The sequence below is a fragment of the Mytilus galloprovincialis genome, chromosome 10, assembly GCF_965363235.1.
Source record: "Mytilus galloprovincialis chromosome 10, xbMytGall1.hap1.1, whole genome shotgun sequence".
NCBI classification, from domain to species: Eukaryota; Metazoa; Mollusca; class Bivalvia; order Mytilida; family Mytilidae; genus Mytilus; species Mytilus galloprovincialis.
Window position 1 is genome coordinate 55,395,153 of NC_134847.1, and position 26,954 is coordinate 55,422,106.

Below are 26,954 nucleotides of genomic sequence, written 5' to 3' on the forward strand. Positions count from 1 at the left end.
TTTGTAACAGGAAATTTATAAAAATAACTATATAATTGATATTCATGTCAACACCGAAGTACTGACTACAAAATAATTTTATTTAACATTCATTATAAATTTTCATTTTGCAAAATTGATCTTAATTTCAAAATTTTATTTTTGTATATTTTGTCTCAAGTATATGTATAAGTATTCAATTTTAGAATTTTTGTCTATCTTTATATTAAATTTTAAGTATTTACTTCAACACAATTTTTGCTAGTATCAAGTGTTCTATTTGATACCAACATTACCTACATTTTCACTGGTATGTGTAAAACAAGTATGGTGTCACCTTAAACGGTAAGTTTCATCTGGTTGTAAATTGATTAGACCTTAATCAATTTATTTTTTTATATAGCACTTAAGCTGTTACAAATTATTCAACCTATGCCAAAAAAGGTTCATACAGTTTTATACCTTAATTTCAAACTTTTGGCATAGGTTGAATGAACCACATTCATCTGTATTTAAAAAGAAACTAATTAGTTTTTAAATGGAAAGAAACTTAAATGTAAACTAATATTATTAGATTGGCTCCTTTTACAAAACATGTTGCAAGCTTACAGTGAATGTCATGTGCTAGTATTTAAAGTTTGATAGAGTGCAAAAAACGTTGTTTTTAGTTTTTTAATAAAACAAAATTTCATACACTTTCAATACTGGGACAAATATCAGATAATCATGGACTAGCCAGAATGTCACAAATACCGTTTACAGTTGGTTATGGGACCACATAAGCACTTTTGATAATTAATCATACTTTATTTCAAATAAACCTGGATTATCTATAGTTAATTCAAATTAGAGAAAATCAGGTATTGTATCAGAAAAGGTAACACAAATCTCAATGAATTAACAAAAATCTAGTAAGTGTATTTGCCTAAATTAGAGAATATTTGGTTAATCTAGTCGCACTTAACTAATTCTGCGAGAAAAATCGAGGATTATCTCGCCCTCTAAAATATTTATGTTAGAGAGATTAACATTGTACAGACACTTGTACATTTAATTTTGGAATATTAAAAATCTAAAACAAATAAAGCAGTAACATTCCATTGTTGCATCTAGGGACGACAATCATTCAGCAAGTGTGTATTATTTGTACTGCAATTGACAAAAAACTAACCCTGTACCAATCTGATTGCCCAGACCACAGTCTTGGACCTATAATATAGAACTTATTAACTATATCAACTATACCATGGCTTTTTGCAATTCGTCGGTTTTATGCATGATCAATTTGAACATTTGTTGTTATTGTTCGCTAGCCTAGTACACCACATTGTTCGCTGGCTTTAGTGTGATTATATCAAATTTTTGAGAACTTGTTACTATTATGTATTACTAAACTTTTACGTAAGATTTTATGGGCCATATTACTCTGTTCTTAACTGTCTTGTTTGTTTACAAATAAAGAGGAGGCGAATGTCAAATCTACATCTTTTTTTTAGGAAATAAAATGTTCACGAAAGTCCATTACTATATTCATAAAAGTCCAACAAAACTGAGTGAATTCGAGACGAACCGAACAAATGATGAGCGACTGTGCAACTAACATTTTCCAGACATTGCTGTTATTCTTGAATCTTCGAAGGTAAACGGTACAAGTAGGATGTCTAATATTTCCAGTGATTGTTACACTGGGCACCCATTAAAACACATTGTTCATTATCCAGTACATATACATATCAACAAATATCATGTATCTTCACATTATCTATGCCTGCATTACCTTTCACATCTCACAAAAAAAGAAATATGTTTGTTTACATTTTTTATCATGTTTTTACTTTAAAAATTCAGATCAAATCACTTGAAAAAATTTAACTTTAAATAAATTCCAGTATCACAATATGTTGTTATCTGGCTGGAATCGGGCCCATTCCTATTCCTTTCAATCAAGTTAAAATAATAACCATAGTTACATAAAAGAACGTACAAGAAAAATCAGTTAAACATGGGTTAAATGGACAACAAAACTCATGTACAAATAAAAACCATAGTACAGATTCATCAGCAACAATCGATCAGTCTTACTGAAAATAAGTATGCAGATTTTGATCAAACATGCATATCAAACATACTGGTTAATATTCTCCATAAGAAATATTTAACTAAATATCCCCAGCAAAGGAAGGAAAATATACAATAAGACGGAAAAGTCGTTATGTTTATAATAAATAATCTTATGGCAATTAGATTATTGTATTTTAACAGCAAACGAACCAAATGCGTTTAAAAAAGGAAAATAACAAAAATGTGGAGAACGGCAACAAAATTAAAGAAAACCTAGAACGTGGAGAGTCATGTATACAACCAATAAAAACCGGAAGTCAACTAAGTCATGATGACGGCTTTACAAAGTCAGATTAGAAGCTATCTACTCTAAATCTTTTGTTCAGGAGCTAATTACTTTAGAAGCAACAATCTGTTAAGCGAAATAAACCCTGGTAGAAAACAAGGTCTTGAATATCTGGTCGTCTTATTAGATATCATCAAATATATAAGCTGACCTAATACTAAATTAAATCGTTACTTCTTAAAAAAAATATAATACTAGTATTTGAAAATATTAACAAGTGTCGTAAAGACTTTTTCTACAACTACCAAAAGTTTTTGCAATATAAAACAAGATTTCTATGTGCATTCCATATATATTTTATGTAGTGTTGTTACTTGAATGGTACTAGTAGATGATACTCGATTCAAATGACCACAATTGATAAGTCAAAGAAATTTCTATTTGTAAACAATATTTCAACAATGTAAACTGAACAAATTCAATCTTCCACTCTTTAATCAAGTACAAAAAACATTGGATTTTGTAAACGCTGATCACTGCACAATCTATAACTGTTCGTAACACATTATGGTAATGATCAAAATATTGGGACATGGACAAACAAACCGACAAAAAGTGTTTTTTCATGATTGTCTCTCTTCATTTTAACATGGGCAGCCGGATGAGCAAGCCAGATCTGGTTCACTTATTCCACTGAAATAAAAGAGATTAATCATATTAAAGTAAATTATGTCAAATAAAAACACTTTTTAAAAATAGTGAACAATAAACAATTCGTTATTCATATTGTTTGTGGGTTTTATACATTTTCTTCAAAACTCTTGTGAAGTGATTCATAAACTGTATATTTACGACGTTTTAAGACAATTATATAGCAGCTTTTATCATATGTTTAGTACAAAATACAGCAACTTTGTATATCTAATAAAGTTTTGTTTTGCTAAACACGAATCGCATACCCCGTATCGCAAAAAAAACCGTTTCGCATACCTGTCATGACGTCATAATTTGAATGACGTCAATATTTTAATTATATGACGTCCAGGTGCTGTATTTCTTGGCAAAGGAACAAATGAGTTCTACTGAATAAATGTCTTGTCATTTCAACTTAAATAGATATTTTTCCAAAAATTATTACCCAGTAACTTTACGAGCGACTTTTACATATAAAAAAGACACAATAATATGTAGAAATTTCTGAAGCTTTATTGTTTATTTGGTCATAATTTTCGTGAAGTTTGTTTCCATTATCTGATGGATTACACACAAATGCATTTTTTTATGATTTTAATTCGGTTAGAATAGAAAGCAAACTTTTCAAGAAATGTTTTTTTGCTGTTCACCTCGTCAGAAAATTAAAATGATCATGAAAAATATCATCGCCAAATAAGCAATAAAACGTTTTCAAATTTCTACATCTTATGATAGGTATTTGATAAATGTTAATTTTAGTTAAAATAATAGCCTAAAGTCCCAGTATCGTTAGAGGATGCATTTTAAAAACATGTTTTTAACGTTTATTGAGAATGTAATAAGGTTATAAGAAACATTACGATGTGGATATTAAGCAAATAAGGAAGTCTATAAAAAAAAACAAGTCAGCTGAAAAAATACAGGAAATTATAATGTTCTTTTCTTATTTATAATTTCGGACGATTTAAAAAAAAGAAACAGATCCATGAATCTGATTCTATTAAAATGTATGATAATGTTAAAGAAAAGAAAGGACAAAAGTAAAACGTTTCTTGATAGACCCATCAAATTTACAAAGTATTGTTTTTATATTTTATAAAATGTCTTGATTTTCATTGTTTTTCATCAAATTTTAAGTATATATTTAGATTTACACAGTATGTGCACAAACAAGGAACAACTTCAAATTTTGTGAAAGTGTGTCTATTTATAGGTTATTACATGGCATTTTCCATATGGCCCTGGTATCAGCCCTAGAATCCCATATCAATCCAGAGGACTTTAGCCCGAGGGCTTGATATGGGTTGTGGGCTGATACCACGGACCATACGGAAAATGACATGTTATAATCTATTTATGACATATTTTCAAGCAAGAGAAAAAAGATAGCATATACCAAATTATGTTTGCTATTTTAAAAAAAATCAACTTTGAAAAAAACATTTAACAAAAGAAAATTAAAAAATGTATCACAGTGACTTAACAAAGTTCGTTTCACAGTGAGTAAACAAAGTTTTGTGAAAAGTTAAGCAAATAATTCACAATACATATATTAATTCTCAGAATTGTAAATATTAAACGACTTAAAGCGTTACATTTCCAATTAATGCTGAGGAAGAATACACCATATCGCTACTATGATTTGGAATATGTTCCGATTGAACTTTCGATGTCATACAACGGCTACAATTCTCCTTTTTCCATTGTTGCGGCATATATTTTCTAAATTCATTATAACGTCAAAATTTTACGGGAACTTTTGTGATATATACTGTTGATTTTTATATTTTTTTCTACTACGGCAAATTCGTAACTTTATTTTTTTCATTGAGTTCTCATTTTTCATATGAATTTACATTCATCGTCATTTGATCTGTGAGAAACCTGCTGCTTCGGATGACAACTTGTTTACAAATAGTTATTGATTGACAGGTTACCGGAAGTTAAACTTTGAGGCTAGGGCTGATATCGATATTGGCCCCGCGGGCTGATAACCTTTACTTCCGGCTAGTATTGGTCATTACAATAACGTACATATCAGTTCAAAATATGTGATAAATTATAATAAAGCAGCTCTAAAATTATGCTGTGTCTTGGTTGCACCCTATGTGTTTGTAAAGCTATTTCAAAAGGGAGGTTAACATTTCAGAGAATAAAACACAAACGAGACTAATGAAGGTAAAAATAAGTATACCTTAACGAACAGCAAAAACATAATACTATCCGAACTGACAATACAAGACCAGATAACGCGTCTTCCAAAAGAGTCGGCATATAAATCTACCAAGGGCTAAAAGGAGCTAATAATAAGTAAAATGCGGTAAACAGGTCAAAATTTGTGAGCAAAAATAAAACACCTTTGGAATGTGACTATTGTCGATAGCAGTGTACTTAAAAGTAAATCGTTTTATATATTCGTATAACAAATTTGATGTCAATCTAGTTTGAGAATTATTACTTGGTGTTTGTTGATCTTTTAGCATATCCAACCTCTAGTGGTTTAAAACAAGATATGGAGTTGGAGGGGCCTGTGAAACATTACATCTCATAATATCTCAATAACAAATTTTCCTTCGACGTGACACTTTTTGAATCGATTATGGATTTATTGAACATATTATGATAACACGTAAATAAATTACTCAAAATCTAGTTTTGCTACCTCAAATTATCATGGCACAGGGCATAGAGATAAACATGACAACAAAGGAGCCAGAGTTTGATATGTTGGCTGTATTATTCTGTAAAGGGCATTGACTTGTAACATTTTTGGTTAAAGAACTCTTTTATGGTCTGTTTTATGGCTAGAAATATGCAAATAATAGTGGCTTTGATAGGCCATAGTTACTGTATATATCACATATGACTTATCTTTTTAGAATGTACTTGTATATAGAGACTTATTTATTGGTCAGCAAAGCCGGCGCGGGGGAAATTAAACCAAAACAATCATTTCTGTGCAAGCTTATATACAACTAGTTAATCAATGTTTCATTGTGTAAATCAGCGAATCAATGTTTATCCGAAACATACCTGCATTTAGCTAAGCACAAGTTCCTATATGTATGACCGTCTTGACTGCAAACAGGGTCCCAACTATTACTACAGCCACAACCACTAACTTCCATGATCTGTGAATTGTTATCGCCGCATGGACAGGTCGTACCATCACAGTCTTTAGCGACGCCTCTGAAGTATAGTATGTATAAATAAGATGTTTCTTGTGTTTCTTTACTTTAATCACAGCCTAATTAACGTTTTGAAACATTTCAATCATTTTAATCTTTACCACTGTTTGTGTTTTTACCTTGACATGTATGTCTAGTCGGTCTTTCAGATTTGTATCGATAATAAATTACACTGTCCCCTTATTTTATCCATGTTGAATTGGATTTTTTTTTTATTTGTTGTTTTACTCGAGAATACAAATGAAAAACCATATCTTCCAATATATAGCAATTTCATAATTTATTGTGGTTACAACTCATATGTGAGAAATTAAATGTAACCTTAGAATCAAACCACAGTTTACAGGAAAGACTTATTGTTTAAGTGGTGATGTTGTGATGGGGATATCCGTGTAAATAAACATAAAATATAAAAAGTCTTAATTTCATAAAATCCGTTAATTTAAAATTTTGTCATATTGGGATAAAGGAACGATTAAGGAACATAAGACCAAAGTTATGTATTTTTATTCGCGTGAAAAGATGCACTGGACTTCAGTTTACCAATATTTGGCAACACGTTTTCGTTTCTGGTTTAAGGATGTGTTTTAGTGGTCGGAATGAAAAATTCAGAAAATCTTATTTTTCACAGAAATGAAGTTTAAGACTCCAGAAATATTTACCATTTTTTTAACTCATTTTCTATCAGAGATTTGTAGTTGAAATAAATTTACGTAGACGGTCATTTTTTTGGTCTGTGATTATATGATATTCCTTATTTATAATCAGAGCGCAAAATTAAGGCTAATTTTTAAATATAAATAGTATTTTTTTGTGATTTTGTATGTTATTGCTATTCTGTGTGTATATATAATGAAGCATTTACTACGAAGTACTTACTCGCATACTCTGAGACAGTCGTTGTCGTAGATTTGTCCATCTACTCCACATACTGGGTAATAGTATTCTGGACACTGGCATGTTGGAAGGGGAACTAATGTTGGCATGTATGCTTGAGTTGGTTGTGGTATTGTTGGACATGGACACTCTCCGTCACAATCCACCGATGACCCCCTGTAGTTTACATGAAAAGAAATTCAGTTATAGTGCAATGTGAAAGCATAATACTAGTACATATAAACAGATAAATATCACAATCCACAGATACCCCCTGCAGTTGACGTGAAGAAAACTTCAGTTGTAATGTGAAAGCATATACTTGTATATACAACAAATAAAGGAACAATGCTATTTGAATATAAGATAATAGCCTATGATATGCTAGAAATACGATATGCATGGAAAAACTCATCTTTACTGGTAGTTTTTGCTTGATATTTCAGATCTTCAGAAATGATTGCCAATATTTATTCTAAGGACATTTAAAGGAACTTATATTTTACAATAGACGTTACATTCTATGACTCTCTTTATGGAAACATTGATATAAAATACATCACCTTTGCTCACATTACTTTGTCTTATTCCATTTAGATACTCTATATTTTCCGACAATACACGTTTAATATAAAAGAGGGACAAAAGATACGAGAGGGACAGTCAAACTCATAAATCGAAAAAAAAATTACAAGGCCATGGCTAAAAATGAAAAGGACAAACAGACAAACAATAGTACACATGACACAACATAGAAACCCAAATGAACAAAACGAACCCCACCAAAAACTAGGGGTGCTCCAGGTGCTCCGGAGGGGAAAGCAGATCCTGCTCCACATGTGACACCCTTCGTGTTGCTTATGAGATAACAAATCCGTTAAATAGTATAATTCGGTAGGTCACATTTATGAAATGGAAGGGGGATTGTAGTTACAACGTAAGGAACATATCCGATATCATTTGCGAAACGGTTATTCCATAACGGTCAACCAACTCGTGATGGCGTCCGTAAATTTTACGAAGAGATGATTTCAACTTCACCATTTGAAACTCTAGATTCATTACCTTTTGTAAAAGACGCAAAAGATTCTGAAGACATATTTCATACACTGTATTCGAAGAAAAATTGACAACATCTTTTGAAAAATCCGAGAATATGACAAAAAGACTAAATAATACTCTACAAAACACATAACTGAGCAGCTAAAACTCATACAAACAGGACGTGATCTTATATGCTCTGGAAGAGTGATACCTTATAAGTGATCATTTAAAAACACTTATACTTACGCACAGAGGAGTTCGCATTCATTATCATAAGTAACACCATCAATACCACAAATTGGACTATACCATTGTCCACAGCCACATCTAGATGCCGCTTGACATGGACAATATCCGTCACATGCTTTTCCTACACCACTAAAGTAAAAACAAAACTATCAATTGAGTTACATCTGACGTAAATTCGAAAATTGAACGTACTTCAAGACATCTATGTGAATTCATTTAATTATTGAAAACTATAAAAACTTTAGGTATAGATCTAGATGTGATAGTAATTTATTTTCGCATAAGTTTAGTATACTCCTGCAATATAAGTATGAACAAACGAAAATAGAAAAATATTGACGAAATAAACAAATGCGCATTTTTAAATGCATTATTCATATATTCTCCAAATAAAGAACATGTAAAAATCAAAGTTGCTTAAGTAAGTGGACTTGGTGAACATTTGTACTGTATTCCTATTATGCAATGTTGTCATTTTAGCGGTAAATTTAATATTGGTATAAAGCGCGAGGTTTGCCTAGCCACGAAAACAATGTTGAACCCGTCATTTTTTTCTTAAAATGTCCTGTACCAATTCAGGACTGTGTCATTTGTTATCTTATAGTTCGTTTCTATGTATGTTGCATTGTCTTTTGTTTTTTGTTTCACTTAAGTGTTTCTGTTATTTCGTTGTTTTCCTTTGATAGTTTATTTGTTTCTCTCGGTTTTAGTTTGTAACCAGGATTTATTTTCTCTCAATCATGCAATGTATGCTTTCTGAACAGCGGTATACTACTGTTGCCTTCCTTAATGATCACAATACATTTTACAGCAGACGGTGTTTAGATATGAATGTGTAGCACATATTTACAACTTCTCGTCCAATCAAATTGCTAAAATTTGCCTTCTAATTTTCATAGTACAAACTTTATCCGTGTACTAAGTAACTACGAATGAATGACCACTAGGGTAAGATTTCATTGTATCGTAATCAAGATATTAGAACAAAAGTTACTTACTGGCTATTTTGAAATAAATTCTGTGTTCAAAATTTAACTAAATAGTTTGTAATTTGTTTTCAAACAAATTTTTAACATCCTATTAATCAATCTTTTGATCTAAAAAAATATTTGACAATCAAGTTTCTTTCATTAAAATAAAAATTATGGTTCTTTATACCTTGATTAAAGTACAGTCAACTCCATCTAAAATGTGTAATCCTTTATCTTCCATGCAATTACTTTGTACACAAAAAGAGTCAACCATGAATCTTTCGAAGGGAAATTAAATTAATAAAGCAATTTGATATATTTCGTCATAAATTGGTCGATTATTGGTTGCCTAATGTCCAGTGACAAATATTTCATGCATGTAAACTATCTACTAGACTACATATGGGTACATACCAGGGGCAGATCCAGCCATTTTTAAAAGGTGTTTCAATTAAAGATATGGGAGGGGATTCAACTGTTTGTACTCATTCAAAAGCATTTTCAATATAGTTATAGTTTTATGTGAAATTAAAAAAATGTTTTCAAGAATGTAAAGCTCCCACTGTAATTTAAGAATTGTCTAATTTGGGCAATTTATTTTGTCATCTTACCATGTAAATAAGTACATGTATAGTAAAACACCGCTTTATATCAATAAACACTTACACCAGCAGCATTCTAAAGTCAACGGCCTTTTGAAATCCCATTTTTACAATGATATTAGTGAGTATATTTACAAATTTATCTACATCTAGTCAGCCAAAACTTGTCAATAGACTGATTACAGGATTACTGAAGTTGTAAATATGTGATAAATTGGATAGTGTATAGAAAGGTATTTAGCAAGCCCCTCGCTCTAAGTTTCATATTATCATGATACCTTTCTATACACTAACCGACACTCAATATGAAACTAAGAGATCGGGGCAAGCCCCTCGCTCTTTATTCATATTATATACCTTTCTATACACTAACCGACACATAAAAGGAGTGTTAACTTCATTTTACTAATTGTCTGCTTACCACTTCAAAGTACTTCATGTTCAAAATGTGTTATTATACTTTACATTCATCTATAAATGTTTGTAAATTTGTTTCTTAAGTGACCTCATTTACCCTGTATATTTTCCGTTATTTTTTTATATACTATTATTATCTATATAATCGATATAAAGGGTGTTAAACAAACCCGATTCAAAGAAAACTGTCTTTGATTCCATGTTTTACTTATTCAAACCTTATAAAATTCACTTCAAGAAATGGTATTGTAATAAAAGCTTCTGAACGAAACTTTTTTAAGAGAAGTTAACCCTTTGAATCACTACTTTTGTTATGTCGTGCCGCAATGTTTGATATAACCAAAAGTCTTTTTTATAACAAATAAAGGTGGAGCTAACACAAACTATCAAAGTTTATTCTCGACATAAGCGTTACAAGCAAATCGAATTAACAACATTAAACAATTAGTTTTGCCCTTATTAAAATTGTATAACTTTCAAACTTTATATTCATATATATAAAAGTAAAGTACAGAATAAAAGGAAAACTGCTGTGATAAACCAGTAAGGGAGTTTTTACTCGCATGATATAAGCAAGTATTTGGTAACACACTAATCAGTTTTCAGATCTTATTGTATAACACACATACCTTGGTAAAACACAATCTGTAGGATAGGTGCTACCATCAGTACCACAAATAGGTGACCAGTTGCATGTTATGTTTTGCGTTGAAGATGCAGCAGCTACTTGAGGTGCAGGTACTTCTGGCGCCGGTTTTTCTACAGGTATGTTAGGCTTTGGTTCTGTAACAGGTACTATTGATTCTGGTTTTGCAACAGGTTCTTTTGGCGTTGGTTCTGCGACAGGTACTTCTGGCTTTGGTTCTGCAACAGGTACTTCTGGCTTTGGTTTTGCAACAGGTACTTCTGGTATTGGTTCTGCAACAGGTACTTCTGGCTTTGGTTCTGAAACAGGTACTTCTGGTTTTGGTTCTGCAACAGGTACTTCGGGCTTTGGTTCTGCAACAGGTACTTCTGGCATTGGTTCTGCAACAGGTACTTCTGGCTTTGGTTCTGCAACAGGTACTATTGATTTTGGTTTTGTAATAGGTACTTTTGGCGTTGGTTCTGCAACAGCTGCTTCTCCTACAGGCACTGGCCCTTCTAAAGGTGCTACCGGTGTCGATTCTTTCATAGTTTGTGCTGAATTTCCAACTGATGCTGGTTTATCTGGTCCTCTATTTACATTTGAAGACCCAGCAGGTGCAGGTTTACCTGAACTAGGTTTGAAAACAAATTCTCTTGACATTTTTGCACTAAATACAGGTCCTCCTAAGTTATTTTTAGGTTGTTGATTTTTACCTACAGCTGGTCCTCCGACAGGTGTCATTGGTGCTTGTCCTTCGACAGGTTTCATTGGTGCTGGTCCACCTACAGGTTTCATTGGTGCAGGTCCTCCAACAGAGGGCATTAGTGCTGGTCCTCCAACAGGTGTCATTGGTGCTGATCCTCCCATTGGTGTCATTGGTGCTGATCCTCCGACAGGTTTCATTGATGCTGATCCTGCCATAGGTGTCATTGGTGCTGATCCTCCGACAGGTTTCATTGGTGCTGATCCTGCCATAGGTGTCATTGGTGCTGTTCCTCCGACAGGTGTCATTGGTGCTGATCCTCGCATAGGTGTCATTGGTGCTGGTCCTCCAACAGATGTCATTGGTGATGATCCTCCCATACCTGTCATTGGTGCTGGTCCTCCGACAGGTGTCCTTGGTGCTGATCCTCCGACAGGTGTCATTGGTGCTGATCCTCCCGTAGGTGTCATTAGTGCTGATCCTCCGACAGGTGTCATTGGTGCTGATCCTCTGACAGGTGTCATTGGTGCTGATCCTCCAGTAGGTTTCATTGGTGCTAGTCCTCCAATAGGTGCCATAGATAATGGTCCTCTCGCAGGTCTCATTGGTGCTGATCTTCCCAAAGATGCCGATGGTGTTGCTCCCCCCACGGGTGCTGATGGTGCAAGCCCTTTCAAAGTTACCCTTGAACTTTGTGTATTTACAAGTTTGGTTCCTATTGGTTTGCCTTGTACTGGCCTATATATAAAATTTGATGCTACAGGCACTGCTCCAGGTCTTCCAGATCGTACTATACCAGATGCTGAACCCGAATTTGTTCCAGCACTGGCCCCTTGTACTGCTCCAACTGCTGGTCGTCCAACACGGTTCATTCCTGGTACTTTTGATACTGGACCTGTTGATTTTCTGGCTAATTGTGTGGCACCAGGTGATGCACTTGGTCCTCCAACGGCAGAAACAAGTGGCGTAAAACCTGTCATTGGACGCCCTACGCTTCCGACTGTTCTTGCGCCTGCAGCTATTCCCCTACTACTTGAATAGGTTGCCCTTACATTGGGTTTATTTAATGATTGTCCCGAAAAAGTCGCTCCAGCTTTGCCTTGTTTTAGTCCAGAAAAAGTCATCTCAGATCTTTGCATCATTGTAGAAGCCCCGTTTGGAGGTGTCAAAGGTTTATACGGGATATTTGATAAACTAGGTCGACTTGCTGCAAATGGAGGAATTACCGGTCCTGGCTGATTTGAAGCTGGTAGAGAAAGTCCTGGTCTGTTTAATGCTGGCAATGGAAGTCCAGGTCTATTTGAAGCTGCCAATGGTTGTCCGGGCTTTTTTGAAGCTGGTAGAGAGGGTCCACGTCTATTTGAAGTCGGTATATGGGGTCCTGGTTTATTAAATGTTGGAGCCGGTATAGGAGATCCTGGCCTATTTGAAGCTGGTAGAGGGGGTCCAGGCATATTTGAAGCTGGCAGAGAGGGTCCAAAACTATTTGAAGCTGCCAGTGGTGGTCCAGGCATATTAGAAGCTGGCAAAGGGGGTTGAGGCCTATTTGAGGCTTGAATAGCAGGTCCAGGCATATTTGAAGACGCCAGTTGTGGTCTAGGCATATTTGAAGCTGACATAGGAGGTCCAGGTCTATTTGATGCTGGCATAGGAGGTCCAGGTCTATTTGGTGCTGGCATAGGAGGTCCAGGTTTATTTGGTGCTGGTATAGGAGGTCCAGGTTTATTTGATGGTGGCATAGGAGGTCTAGGTCTATTTGGTGCTGGCATAGGAGATCCAGGCATATTTGCTGGCATAGGGGGTCCAGGTCTATTTGATTCTATCATAGGAGGTCCAGGTCTATTTGGTGCTGGCATAGGAGGTCCAGGTCTATAAGGTGATGGCATAGGAGGTCCAGGTCTATTTGCTGCTGGCTTATGAGGTCCAGGGCTATTTAATGCTGGCATAGAAGGTCCAGGTCTATTTAATGCTGGCATAGGAGGTCCAGGTCTATTTGTTGCTGGCATAGGAGGTCCAGGTCTAATTGATCCTTGCATAGGAGGTCCAGGTCTATTTGATGCTGGCATAGGAGGTCCAGGTCTAAAGGTTGGCTGGTAAAATTTCGCTGATACTGGTTTAGGTCTTATAGATTTCCCTTGTTTTATAGTGAACCTTTGATTATTGTCGTTTACTCTTATAGCAGAAAATTTAACTCCGGCCGACTGCGGCTTATTAAGAGATGTAGCACCACCGGAAAACACATATCTTGGCCCATTTTCAGGCACTGATCCACTTAACCCATTTACTATGACAGCTGAAAAATAAAATTAACATCTGTTTGATTCTTGAAAAGTACAAAATTCACAAACACCATCTTTAAAATTTTGATACTTACTCTCATAACATTTTTTTCAAGTTGTTGATTTCACTATTGTGAACATAAAACTTTCAAGATCGAGAATTAAGGCCATCAAGATTTTCGTACGTCTAAAATAAACAGTGTAGGGCAGAATATGTCATTTAGTGTGTATAGTGGGTAAAGTATTTCTTTAATAGCCTTTATAAAATGAGAAAGTCCTTTGCTACTCTGTACTGGTTATAATTGTTTGGTTTTTGTTAATTTTTTTGTTACTTTAAAAACTATTTTATAGATGTGTGTACTTTGTCTATACTAGTTGTTTGTGAACCTTATGTCATGTTATTGATGAAAAAAAAAACAATTTTCTTTTGTAAAAAAAAGCAAATTTATATATAATCAGTATATATAAAGGGTTTTAAGAAATTATGTTTAGCTTAAGATATAATCGAGTGTATTTCGATACATTCCAATTTGTTATAAAATTGATTAAGAACAATACATATGTAAGTCAGAGAAAACAAAGGTACTGAAAAAAATTATGATACATTTTGATTGTTGCTTTCAATCGAACAAAGGAAACCAATGAGGATTGTAACACATATAAAATCAGATTGGAAACGCCTCATTCACGTACTTTAATGCGAGCTTCACGAAAATAGAGCAAGGGAATTTATACTTTTCATATCTCAAATTTGGTTTGGTTAGAATAAAATGTGTTAATTGTTAGTAGGCAATTAGTTGCAACAATATTTGGTTTGTTCCTCGTAGTTTTAATGACAGCAAGTATCTTCTAACTCTAAGGTTTATCAAGTTCACTCAATTTGAAGTTTTTAGCTCTCATGTAAGACTTTTTGCTAACACTTTACCTGTTTTGAATGGGTGTTTTAGTATTCAAAATACTTCGATATTGTTCTATTGAGTACACCAACATCCCCAAGTATTTATTAAATATAAAAGTTTGAATGGCGAGATAAATTATTTTCTGTATATAACTATTGACCTGTCGCGAAGTGTGTCAATCATTTCCTCAGACAATGGCATTGAACTGTCTATTTGTCACAGTGTATCAAAATGTATTCTCGTTGTAACCAATTAACTCGACACTTACCATGTTGGGAGTTAATGTCCTGACAATTAACATTGTACATCAGTCATTCGCCATTTATTTTTTAGAATGCCGATAGGGCAATATAGAAGAAAACCCTTAACATAGACTGAAATTCCTATTGTTAGAAAAAAGGGCTCACTGCTGAAAACTTTAATTTTCCATTTGCCGACTGTTCCGGTGCGCTTATTTTGTTGGCTTTGTTGGGGTTTTTTGTACTGTTGTTTTTATATTGAATTTCGTCTTGTGTTTTAGTCCATGGTGTTTTTCGACCTATGATTGATTGCTCCCTTTACATATACTACGTGTTATTATTTTGGCCATGAAGTTCTTACACCTATTTTGGTGTGGCCTCCTTGTATTTTTTAATTCTGGTATTCTTCGACCTATGGTTAATTGCCCTTGGTACTGCCTCGTTGTAGCATTTGGGGATCATTGGCGCAGATTCGAAATCAACAAAGATTTATTGTGAATTCGTGGTGAGATTCCCGATGATTGGATATCGTGCCAATTTTCAAACACTTACAAGATGTCATGACTAACAAAACCGTTCTAGGTGTCTATTCCTCAGTAGATGGAATGCAATCTAATACATGAAACTGATACGAATAAATAATTACATAAGTTGTATGTTTCATTATAATACTTTATTCTGATTGGCCAAATGCACATCACGTGTTATTCCGTAAGCAGTTGCATTGCTCAATACAACTTTTCATTCATAATACGCGTGGTAAAACAATAAAGTGCACAGGTGAATTAAATAAAAAAATATATAAAATTCGTGTTTTCATGATCATAGCTAAAAAAATGTAATTATAAGTATTGAATGCTTCTTTTTGTAACTTTATAGGGTTGTAAAAGCGTTGACCGTGCGCACATTTTTAGAATGAAGCGCTTCCGCGCTTCATACAAAATGTACTTCGGTCAACGCTTTTACACCCCAATAAATTTACAAAAAGAAGCATTCAATTCTTAAATAAAATCGAAAATATTTTCCAGAAATAATAAATTTTCAGGAGAAGAGACGTTAGTCATACGTCACGGCGATGGCAACACGTGGTCAACATCTCAAACACTTTAAAAGTCAAAGGTCGACAAACGGTCCTCAGCAATAAACATGTGTGTTTACATGAGGGAGTTGTGACTAAATTATGTTAATTATGTCACAAACACTGTTTTGACAACCCAGTGACACAATTTATATAAAAGGATAAAAACAATTGTTTTGATAATTGATGGTGTCTATCTGGATGTTTATAGGCGGACTTGAAATGAAATGAAATTTGCACATATACATATAGCTCTTATAAGGGGACGACCATTTGATATTCGAGGGAAGGGGGCAGGAGAATTTTGAAAATAAATAACTCAGCCTTGTTAATCAAAAAAATAAATGGTTTGTTCTGTGGTAGTTTAAAAAAAATTACCTGACTTCCAATAAATTGAAAATAAATAACTTTATTCTACATAAATTCATCTTTTTCCCCCAAAAAAATCGGAAACACTTCCAATTTTTTTTAATAATAAAAGTATAAATATTATTTAAATATACTTCGAATGTCTAAAAATTGATTTCATTACACGTGAGGTATATTGTCTCAGGAAACCTTATCTCACTTTTATTTTTAACAGGGCCGTAGGAAAATTTCAAAACCAAACGCTAGTCTCCATATCAAATTATGTTCACAGCGAGTGCCTTGCAAAAAGCAAGTTCTGTTTTCCCTCAGACGTAGCCCTGATTTTTCGGGATCAATGTTTCTTATTTATTTGTCTTTTGTTCATTGATTGCCCTTCTGTATTCTGTTAGTGTTGCATTTCTTTTGTAATCTTGAAGTTTTGTTATGAACTTGATCATGTCATTGAGTATAAAAAAACAAGCAGCCACAGACTTATAATTAACTATGTGAATTCAATTTTTGCTTTATCATGCACATTGGTCTTTTGGTGTTGTTCCTAGAAACTTAAGTCTTACACTGAATTTATACATTTTGCTTTGAGACCAAAATATTGTCAAAAAAATTATTAAAACAAAACTTGCATTTTTAGATTATGAAAGGGTCTTTGGAACACCCAGAAAGCATGATTTTGCATGATTTTGCATCATTTGTTCTATAGCTTCTTGGGCCTTCAGTGGCTCAAAAACCCTTCAAAAAAATTTGGCGACATATGCTTGCCAATACTTTTAAATGAGACTAAACTTTAATATTATGTATGTATGCAATACTTGTATATGCAGTTGGGAATATAAAAGATTCATTTCTACAGGGGGTGATGATTAATTCTGAATAAATGGTATATAATGACTCGACTATACATGTATTATTTATAATAAACAAATCACTTAAAAATTGTATGTTTTCGAATATCATAAATATAGTTGTGAAAATGAATAATCAGTCCCTTGCTTTAATGAAAATGAAAAATCATGCTTCAATTGTGCAGAAAATGAATTATCTTTCCTAGTAGTTTACAAAAATAACCGATCAAAAACAAATCCTCCTGCTGCCCCCCCCCCCCCTAATCAAATGGTCGTCCTCTAAACTGTGTTATGTATTCAATACATTCAAAAAAACATTATTTTCGGTGAAATTTGTGAATACAGATAATTCAGTGCTGAAAAATACGTAAACGATAATTCCAAAGAGATATTCTTGTATATTGGATAATTTAATTGAAAAATTAGTTCCTCGTCTTTAAATTTTAGTCACTTGAAGCATTTTGTATATCTTTTTCAAGTGTTAAAACTACATTTTCTTTATTTTTCTGAATTAACTTTTTAACAAAAGTATTTCGTATTAAACTGTTAGGGCAAAGTCTCTTTTACACTTTCATGTATAGTTAAAGTAGTTATATTTTCTCGCTCATACATTCGTGTGTTGCCATGGATGTACGCTGGACCTTTTTATAACGTTTTTTTCCGTCAAAAACTTTTGGTTTCAGTGAACTTCATTCGCGAGTTTATGGGCATTGTCACTTCCTTCCCATGTTAATTGTGCGTGATTGAAGAAATATAATGCTGTATTGCAAGCGGAATCCTTCGGCAAATTAACTCGAATAATTCAAGCCCTTTCCGTGTCCGATTTTCTCCCACACAATGTAGCCTTCGTAGATCAGCGGAATATAACGACTGAATTATTCGGGTTATCGGCAAATTAACTTCTTTATATCGTAATTAATAATCGGCACTGCTGTCATTAATAGGGAATTGTGTATCGAAACAAGTATTATAATTACTTCTAGTTTAACATGCATAATAATAGAGATTATAAAATTTTTATATTTTCAATAATCTGGTTTAATTCAATCGAATATTTGTGTGGGTGCGTGGGTGTTGCAGTCTGTAGCTCATTGCCATATTCGGCATGGCCATAGATGGCGCTCGCAGCTTGAATCAGAATTTTGGAATTTCCGTATCAGCTTGAATTAGAATTTTGGAATTCCCGTATCGGGCACTTGTTAATTTGCTGTCGACTTGAAAGCAGGTGTTTCACAAATAAGTTAAACTATTTAAAACCCGCCCATCCTCCCTATGAGAATAGTTGCTGCTGTTTTTGTTTTATATTTTCAGGCACTTGTTTGATGTATTTGATTGGAATATTATGGTTACCAGTATCCAGGCTGACCTTCATAGTATTGGACCAATACAGGATAATTTCGAATAAACTTGTGTTTCTATGAATTGGACATTTCAGTTATTCAGCACTTTTTAACATATTATGGACTATTGTGATTTAAACATCCAGAATTAATTTTAGTTTTTAGTAATTAACAATTTTAATAATTGAAAAGAAAACAAGACACTTTTTAGAAATTAATCATCTTCTTCTATCCTAAGGCGCAGAGTCAATTTTGAATGGGGGAGGTCCAGGGAGACTGGTAGTGATTGGGGGATTATTTCACTCGGCCCTTGCTCTGGGCCTGACAAGTTCTAAAACTTGCAGGTTTGGAAAATGTGGTTAGTGGTAACGGTGGGGTCTACAGATGGGTGACTCTGGGACCTCCTCCACCTCATCTTATAGAGGGGAGGCCTACACCTGCCAACAGGTGGGGCACTAATAACTGGAGCATTGGTAATACGAGTGTTTTCCCCGGTCACTCCCCATGGTAGGTGGTGGTGTAACCGTGTTTAACTACCAGGGGTTTTATGACACTATGTCAACATAGGTCAGCTGATAGCCATTGTGTATAGGTAACCAGTAGTCACCCTGGCGCCTCAACAAAATATTATAGTATACTCTGTAGCCAAAGTAATGCCACAAAGTAAAAATGTATATTCTAGTCATGAAAATGTAAATACAAGTTGGTGTAATAAAATGTATTTTTAATTCAAAGGATTGTTTTTGTATAAGTTGTAAATGAAATACAGAGGATGGAACCTCTACACAAATGAGTATAATATACAGTATAAAGTCTGTACAGTATTTTAATTTTGGTATTTGTGAATTACAATTAACAACACACAAAGAGAGACAACTCTAGTTTAATTTTTAACATAGTTTAGAAAATACGTCAACAACTCTTGATCGTTGTTCTTCGTCTCATTGTTATTCGTTCAGTATTGGTATAGGGTCTTCTTATATGAGTATTGCAATTAATTAATATTTTATTACATACCGTTTAAAAAGCCATTCTAGATAATTCTCTAAAATCCTATATTTATCATATTGTGGATTCGTTATTATTCGTTGGATACCAATTTTTGTGGATTTCGAGGATACATTTGAACCACGAAATTAAATGTTCAACGAATAACAAATTCTCTCAAGGCTTGTATGCAGACTTCAGCAAATTCACGAATTTAAATATCCACTAACGTGTTATTTTCCTTAATCCACGATCATTGGTGCCCACGAAAATCCATGTTATTTTCCTTAATCCACGATCATTGGTGCCCACGAAAATCCATGTTATTTTCCTTAATCCACGATCATTGGTGCCCACGAAAATCCATGTTATTTTCCTTAATCCACGATCATTAGTGCCCACGAAAATCAATGAATCCACAGAAGTTGGGTTTTGTTTTAGAAAAAATGATACCTATTTTACCTACTTATGAAAAAAAAAACCTAGATAGAATCATTTCTCAATGTCTCATATCATAAAAACAAGGACACGGGTACGGACTTGTCATTTTTTGCTGTTTTTGTAGATCCCTAATCTATCATTTGCTATCATCAGAGACATATAATACAATTGTATTATATGTCTCTGCTATCATTTAATGTCCGTCTTTTTAAAAGACTTGACATTTTGAGAAATAACAGCAATCATCTTTAGGTGTATTTAGCTACTACAGTTTTAGGTTTGGAGTCTCTCTGGTGTGGACCAATTTCAAATTACATGATAAGATTTTCTATAGCGTTTTGAAATCAAACACAATTTATTATTACCGAATTGTTATGACAAATATTAAAAAGCGAACACTTACAAGATACGCACTGTGTTTTCAAAGAAAGTCGCCTACGTGTAACTAAAATGTCTGATGTATTTGATTTCATGATACATTACATTTATGTTTAAAATTTAGAATCGGCAAAATTGCGAAGAAGACAACAATCGCTAGTCATTCCAATTTAGGTTTAATTTCCAAATCAAATTCAACATTTATAAAACTAATGCATATTCCTACTCGGTAGAGGCATTTCCTTATACGGAAAATGGGGGATTTAACCTGGTTTTATAGGTAGGCAAACATCTTACTTGTATGACGGTCGCGTCAACATACAGTTATAAGAATTCAGTGAATGTTTGTAGAAATGTAAAATCATTGATCGTCACAGATTTTTAATATGCAGCTATTCATCTTCATTCGAAATGAGTTCGGACAACGCCTTTTAGCACCCTCAATAAAATTTAAAAAGGGCACTTATTTTTTAAAACATTTTCATTGTTTAGTGTATTGGTAAAAGAACACCCACACATTGCTGTATATTTTGGGACATTGTCGCTTATTTTTTATGACAGAGATAAAAACTACCTTAATTAAATGTATGTATGAGAACAACGAAATACAAAGCAATATTTAATTGACAATTTTAATTTCCACTTGTCAGATTCATTACAATATTCTATCTTTGATTCAAAACAGTTATTTTTGGTATTTTATTTATAAAACTTCTAGAATTTGTACATCAAATATACATGTAAATGACATGATGACATCCTTGTTTTTATTGGTACATGTACAATTAAAAAATTCGTGTCAATATCATTTCGTGTGATGTGGTTTGGGGATTTGACTCGTCCATCATTCTAATAAATGTTTTGCAAACAATTCAAGGTCAAGTTCAAACTTAAAGGTCACAAGACTTCCGAGAACGAAAATGGTACTAACTCAGACTCAAAAATAAATCGATAAAAGTGTTTGATTCGGTGTCCCGAGCACACATGTTGTACTCCGGGGAATCATTAAAGTTGAATAACGGAAAGGCAAAGTATGCGGCGATCTAGAGGTCAGACATACATCCGCCATGCATCAATTAACTGTAAGAAAACTATTTTGCTAACTTTTAAAAATTTTACATGCAATTTTCCAACTTTTCCGGACACCGCTAAATGTTTATTTACATGTTAAATTGATTCTGAAACTTTGCTCCACAATTATTATAGATTATCGTTGATCATCTCAACGAGATCGATTTTTCTCGCTTGAGCCGGGACGGCAAAAGCGAGAAGAGCAATCGAGTTGAGATGACCAATGATAATCTGTTTATCGCTATTTTACCTATGACGACAATCGATGTCAATTTCATGTCAATTTCGTTAGCAACGCCACGTGTTTCCTTAGTTTCTAGCGATAATTTTCCATCTAAAGCTACTAGCATGATAAGAAAAATTATTACAAAAAAGGATCAAAGGAAAAATTCACAAAAGAGCGATAAACAATATTATTGTTCAAGAATATATAGCGCCCAGCATGTTGCTGACCTTGGAATCTCTTTATGTTAAAGACTGATGGTGACCTCTTAATTATTCCAATTATTGTTCGTCTTCTTTATACTTTGTCCAATGGAAACTCAAATCAATAACGTAACGTTGTTCTTTACTTTTTAGAAAGGGCATGGTGATCAATTGATAAATTTTGAGATAGCTTAACCGACGTATTTCTCCTATTTATAATAACTCTACAAATGCTATCCATTCGTCTGCTTTGACCAATGTGTAATAAAACGATTGTTTCAGTCGAATAAGGATATTTTTACATTATACAAATCTGGATATTTGGTTGGGAAATGGTTTTTTTTGTTTGTTTTTTAGACAATGGTTTTTGTCTTGTTTATTTTCGTTTTGTTAATGATTTGCTCTATTTTTATTGTTTTTGTCCCCACGATACAAAGATGCGCGTGTGTTTATTGCCTGTTCCAACAACTGACTGGTTGGTTTCGATATTTTTTTTTTTGTATTTTCGTTTTATTTTGGTTTGTTTCTACGAGATACAGAAAGAAGATGTATGGTTTCATAGACGCATACCCTGCAGTATATTACTTTCGTGACCTCTTAACTATATCGCACTGGACTAGTATGCCTAGTATAAACAATTGACTTCACCTAACGGGAGGGATTGTGCCTGATATTCATATGATGAAGACATAATCTTTCAATCAGTTTAATTGAGGTCTGGAGCTGGCATGTCAGTTAAATGCTAATAGTCTGTATTCATTTATGTATTATTGTCATTTTGTTAATTTTCTTTTGTTAATTATTCTGACATCGGGCTAGGACTTCTCTTGAACTGAATTTTAATGTGCGTATTCTTATGCGGTTACTTTTCTACATTGACTAGAGGTATAGGGGAAGGGTTGAGATTTCATAAACATGTTGCGCCTGTCCCAAGTCAGGAGACTCTGGCCTTTGTTAGTCTGGTATAAATTTTAATTTTTTGTGTATAATTCGGAGTTTAGTGTGACGTCCATTATCACTGAACTATTAAACATATTTTTAAGGGACCAGATGAAAGACGCCCCCGGGTGCGGGAGTTTCTCGCTACATTGAAGACCCATTGGTGGCCTTCAGCTGTTGTCTGCTCTATGTATGGTCGGGTTGTTGTCGCTTTGACATATTCCCTATTTCCTTTCTCAATTTTAAAAACTAACATATAGGATCCATTTCTTTCTAACACAAACGATACAAACGGCTAAGCGTGCACATGTTTTGATCATTTGATTCTAACATACGTTTGCAAAGTTTACATAAACTTTGACAAACTATGCACTCGAGCTAAAAATGCGTCTACAGTTTGTCATTCGTCGTTTGTTAGATCAAAAGCTATATTTGTTTCTATCTTCACCTTGATTAAACGGTGTATTTGTTTCTACGTTTGTAAAAAGTTTGATTAGCAACAACATGTGCATGCATTATTGAAAGTTCAAACAGGGTCAATAAACGCTGATTAAACGATGTATTTGTTTCTACTTGAGTAAGTAAGTAAGTAAGTAAGTAATTTTTTTGGTTTAAAATCCAAAATTACAGGATTGATACCAAGACAATACAAATTTGTTATACACAAACATACAAACATATATATATCATACCAATTTCATAAACATTATATGAGGAGGTGGTACCACAAAGTTATTTAGTGCTTAATAAAACATTTCTAGAAATGTACATGTCGCTTATAAATTTAACAATAATTCTAATTATATCAGTCTCAACACACGTATACAAAAATTTAAATCTTGCTTCATTAGTCATATTTAAAAAAGAGGGAACTATTTCACTAATTTTGGAAAACAGTTGGTCTCTAATTATATTTAGTTTTGTACATTTTAAAGTGAAATGAAATTCATCTTCTACTTCTAAGAGGCACAAAGGAGTTATTCTTTCTTCTACAGGGGTTTTAGTGTGACGCCCTTGTTCAATTCTAAGAACACTATTACTAATACGAATTTTAGCAAAATGCCCTATTACTTTTCTGTCTATATTTAACAATAAATAGGTTTCCAATTTATAATTTTCTTTAAGCTGTCTATATGTTCTCAGCTTATTACCATGTACTTGAGTAGCGTTAAGAAAACAACAACAAACGTCACACAACGTTTACAAAATTTTGGTTAGATAAAAATGGCTTTCATTGTACTCGTAGATTCTTTATATAATGATAAAAAATGTTTTTGTATATATTACGTAAATGTTATTATATATACTTCAATATAATTCTTAACATTGTTGGCACAATAATCCAAAATTGCATTAATGCTTTGTCATGTTAATGATATTTCTCTTTTTTTTTTTTGTAATTGCAGTTTGTATTTCAAAATTCGTGTTGTTCCGAATGCCTTATTTTTCATTTCTTTCTGTTAAAATTTAAGAAATCCTGTATAGATTATATCGGCTATTCAAATTTCAAAATGTATAAATTGCGTATAGTTTAACCATTTTAACTGTGTCAAAAACAGCAGAAAAAAACTTAAAAGGATCGTTTTTAAATCTCCTAGTCACGAATACGTTACACTACAGTAGAAAACAAAACAAAAATGGGTTTTTTTTTCACATGTATGTCATTTGGTCTCTGGTGGTGAGTTTTCTCATTGTCAATCATACCACATCTTCTTATTTTTATACTTATCCCCTCAAAACTATCTTCTTCTAGATGATTCTATTCCTGTATGCATTAATTATGTTAAACAATTCTACATTTTTTTAGAAAGATACTCACCGCAACCAAGTAAGCAAGAAGAAATTAATATAAGACTAGATCCCATCACTAGATATTTTCCTTTGTCTAGTCCTACGAGATCAAAACTTTCATTTGAGAAACAAAGCAAACGGGACTGAACTAACAGATAAAACAACAAATGGCCATTTTATTGGTAGATGTTTATTAAATAGCCCAATCAATCAGCTTGTCTCTTAAGACTGTGTTATTTTCGTACTATTCGGACAGATTAATGCCCTCATAACAACCAATACATGATATTATTAATTTAGTAAAACGTTTTTTTATAAGATCCATGTATTTTTAATGCATTATATATATGTGACAAGGTACTGACACATACATATGCTGGATATTACTAAATACAATTATTTACAGACAAATACTATTTATGTACACCATATTGAATGATTTTTTGGCGATTTTTAAAAAACAATTATGTGTGAAAATTAGGATAGCATTAAACTACTTTAATTTTTGTTTAAGAATATAAAGGCCGTACACCGAAGACCATAAAGTACATCACAAAACTGTAAAGGCGAATTTGAAAAATCATGATCTCAGATTAAAATCGTCATTGCGAATTCAATTTGTATTATTCGTTATCATAGATTAATTTATTGCTTACGAATCGGAGGAAATCATTATAAAAGACTTTAATACTTTAATAATTCGTTATCAGGGGAATTAACTCGTTATAAATGATTGATATTGTTCGTGATCAAAAACTATGATAATCCTTTGGACTGGAAAAACGTAATTTCTGTATATTTATTTTAAAACACAGGGTCGTAACTATATGGAGGCAAATGCCTCATGTTGGAAAAAAAGAAGAAAAAAAAGGTTGAAACAAAAAGTTGGTTTGAGTGAAAATCATTCGTGCGTTTAAGGGCATCAACAGTTTCGTTCCAATGTTGAGCGAGTGGTTGAAAAACTATAATGTTATATTGCACGAATTATTCGTCAAATTAAATTCTCATAATTGACAATCAGCACTGCTGTCATTAGAGGATTGCGATTAAGTACTTACAAAATAAACAGTATTCCTACTTTATCCTGCACAATGACGATTACTAAGACGCTTGATGAACGGGGATGGTGCAGGGATACATACGATCCCTTCTATCTGGTAAATGACTTTATAACGGCGTGCATAATTGACGAGTTTTCCCGGTGACGGATGAACTCCAAAGTGTTCTATTTACTTTACATTAAATAACACGGAGGTTGTTCGAGAGAGTGTCAATACATCATTTATTTCATACTGATTTTTATGTGCACAGTCATCATAGCGACAGTAAATCAACATAGCGCCTTACGTGTGTTTGTGTTATTAACCTTTCACATAGCATACAGCTATAATAATTGACAGTTACGAGAGACAAACTGGTGTGATGGTCAATACCATCCGGTCATGTCAAAAACTCGCTCATTGAGAAAAAAAATACGAATAAATTAATTTTATCTACCGAAAATATGCAACAAATGTTTCTTTGGTATGTTATTTAAGAAATGTTTTTTATGCCATATTGCAAAAAAATAAGAAAGGGAGAACATCATGCAATGTTCTTTTATTTCACATTCAGATATATTTATGATGTCCTGTGACTCAATTTAACCGAATTTCAGTCGATGCTTGCAAAATATCACATTCCCATGTAAATTGGAAATTATGTACACTACCGTACAAGAAGGTCTGCTTCATGTATTAATGTATTTTTAATTTTAGTTTCTTGTGTATAATTCGGAGTCTAGTATGACCGTCCATTGATTATCACTGAACTAGTATACATATTTTTGAAGGGGCCAGCTGAAGGACGCCTCCGGGTGTGGGAGTTTCACGCTACATTGAAAACCCATTGGTGGCCTTCGGCTGTTGTCTGCTCTATTGTCGGGTTGTTGTCGCTTTGACACATTCCTCATTTCTATTCTCAATTTTATTTTCTCAATATGAGACAGAAGGATGGCTTAAAACTCAAATCCATATGACAAACGTGATGATTTCAACTTTCCAATCGTCAATTTCCCATTTCTTTTCAGCAGCCATATACTCTATGTTTGCCTTCATCTAATTGCTTTCACACATATGTTATTTGATACGTTAATGTTCACTCTATACAGAATTCAATTGATGGTGTGTACCGTACACAAAA

At 33.4% G+C, this 26,954-nt stretch overlaps 1 protein-coding gene across 3 annotated transcripts; it reads right to left on the reverse strand.

Annotated features, from left to right (window-relative positions):
• Positions 1 to 2,803: 2,803 nt before the first annotated feature.
• Positions 2,804 to 25,925, reverse strand: LOC143047881 (uncharacterized). 3 transcript variants are annotated; one of them, XM_076221206.1, is made up of 6 exons: positions 25,832 to 25,925; positions 10,996 to 13,990; positions 8,374 to 8,505; positions 7,087 to 7,260; positions 6,053 to 6,208; positions 2,804 to 3,019 (listed from the first exon to the last, which is right to left on the reverse strand). In XM_076221206.1, the coding sequence occupies exons 2-6, from the start codon at positions 13,761 to 13,763 to the stop codon at positions 2,971 to 2,973; spliced, it is 3,279 nt and encodes a 1,092-aa protein (XP_076077321.1). In that variant the 5' UTR covers positions 13,764 to 13,990; positions 25,832 to 25,925; the 3' UTR covers positions 2,804 to 2,970. The 3 variants fall into 3 exon arrangements, with proteins under 3 accessions (XP_076077321.1, XP_076077322.1, XP_076077319.1); XM_076221207.1 differs by lacking the exon at positions 25,832 to 25,925 and adding an exon at positions 24,802 to 24,928; XM_076221204.1 differs by lacking the exons at positions 8,374 to 8,505; positions 25,832 to 25,925 and adding an exon at positions 24,802 to 24,934.
• Positions 25,926 to 26,954: the final 1,029 nt, after the last annotated feature.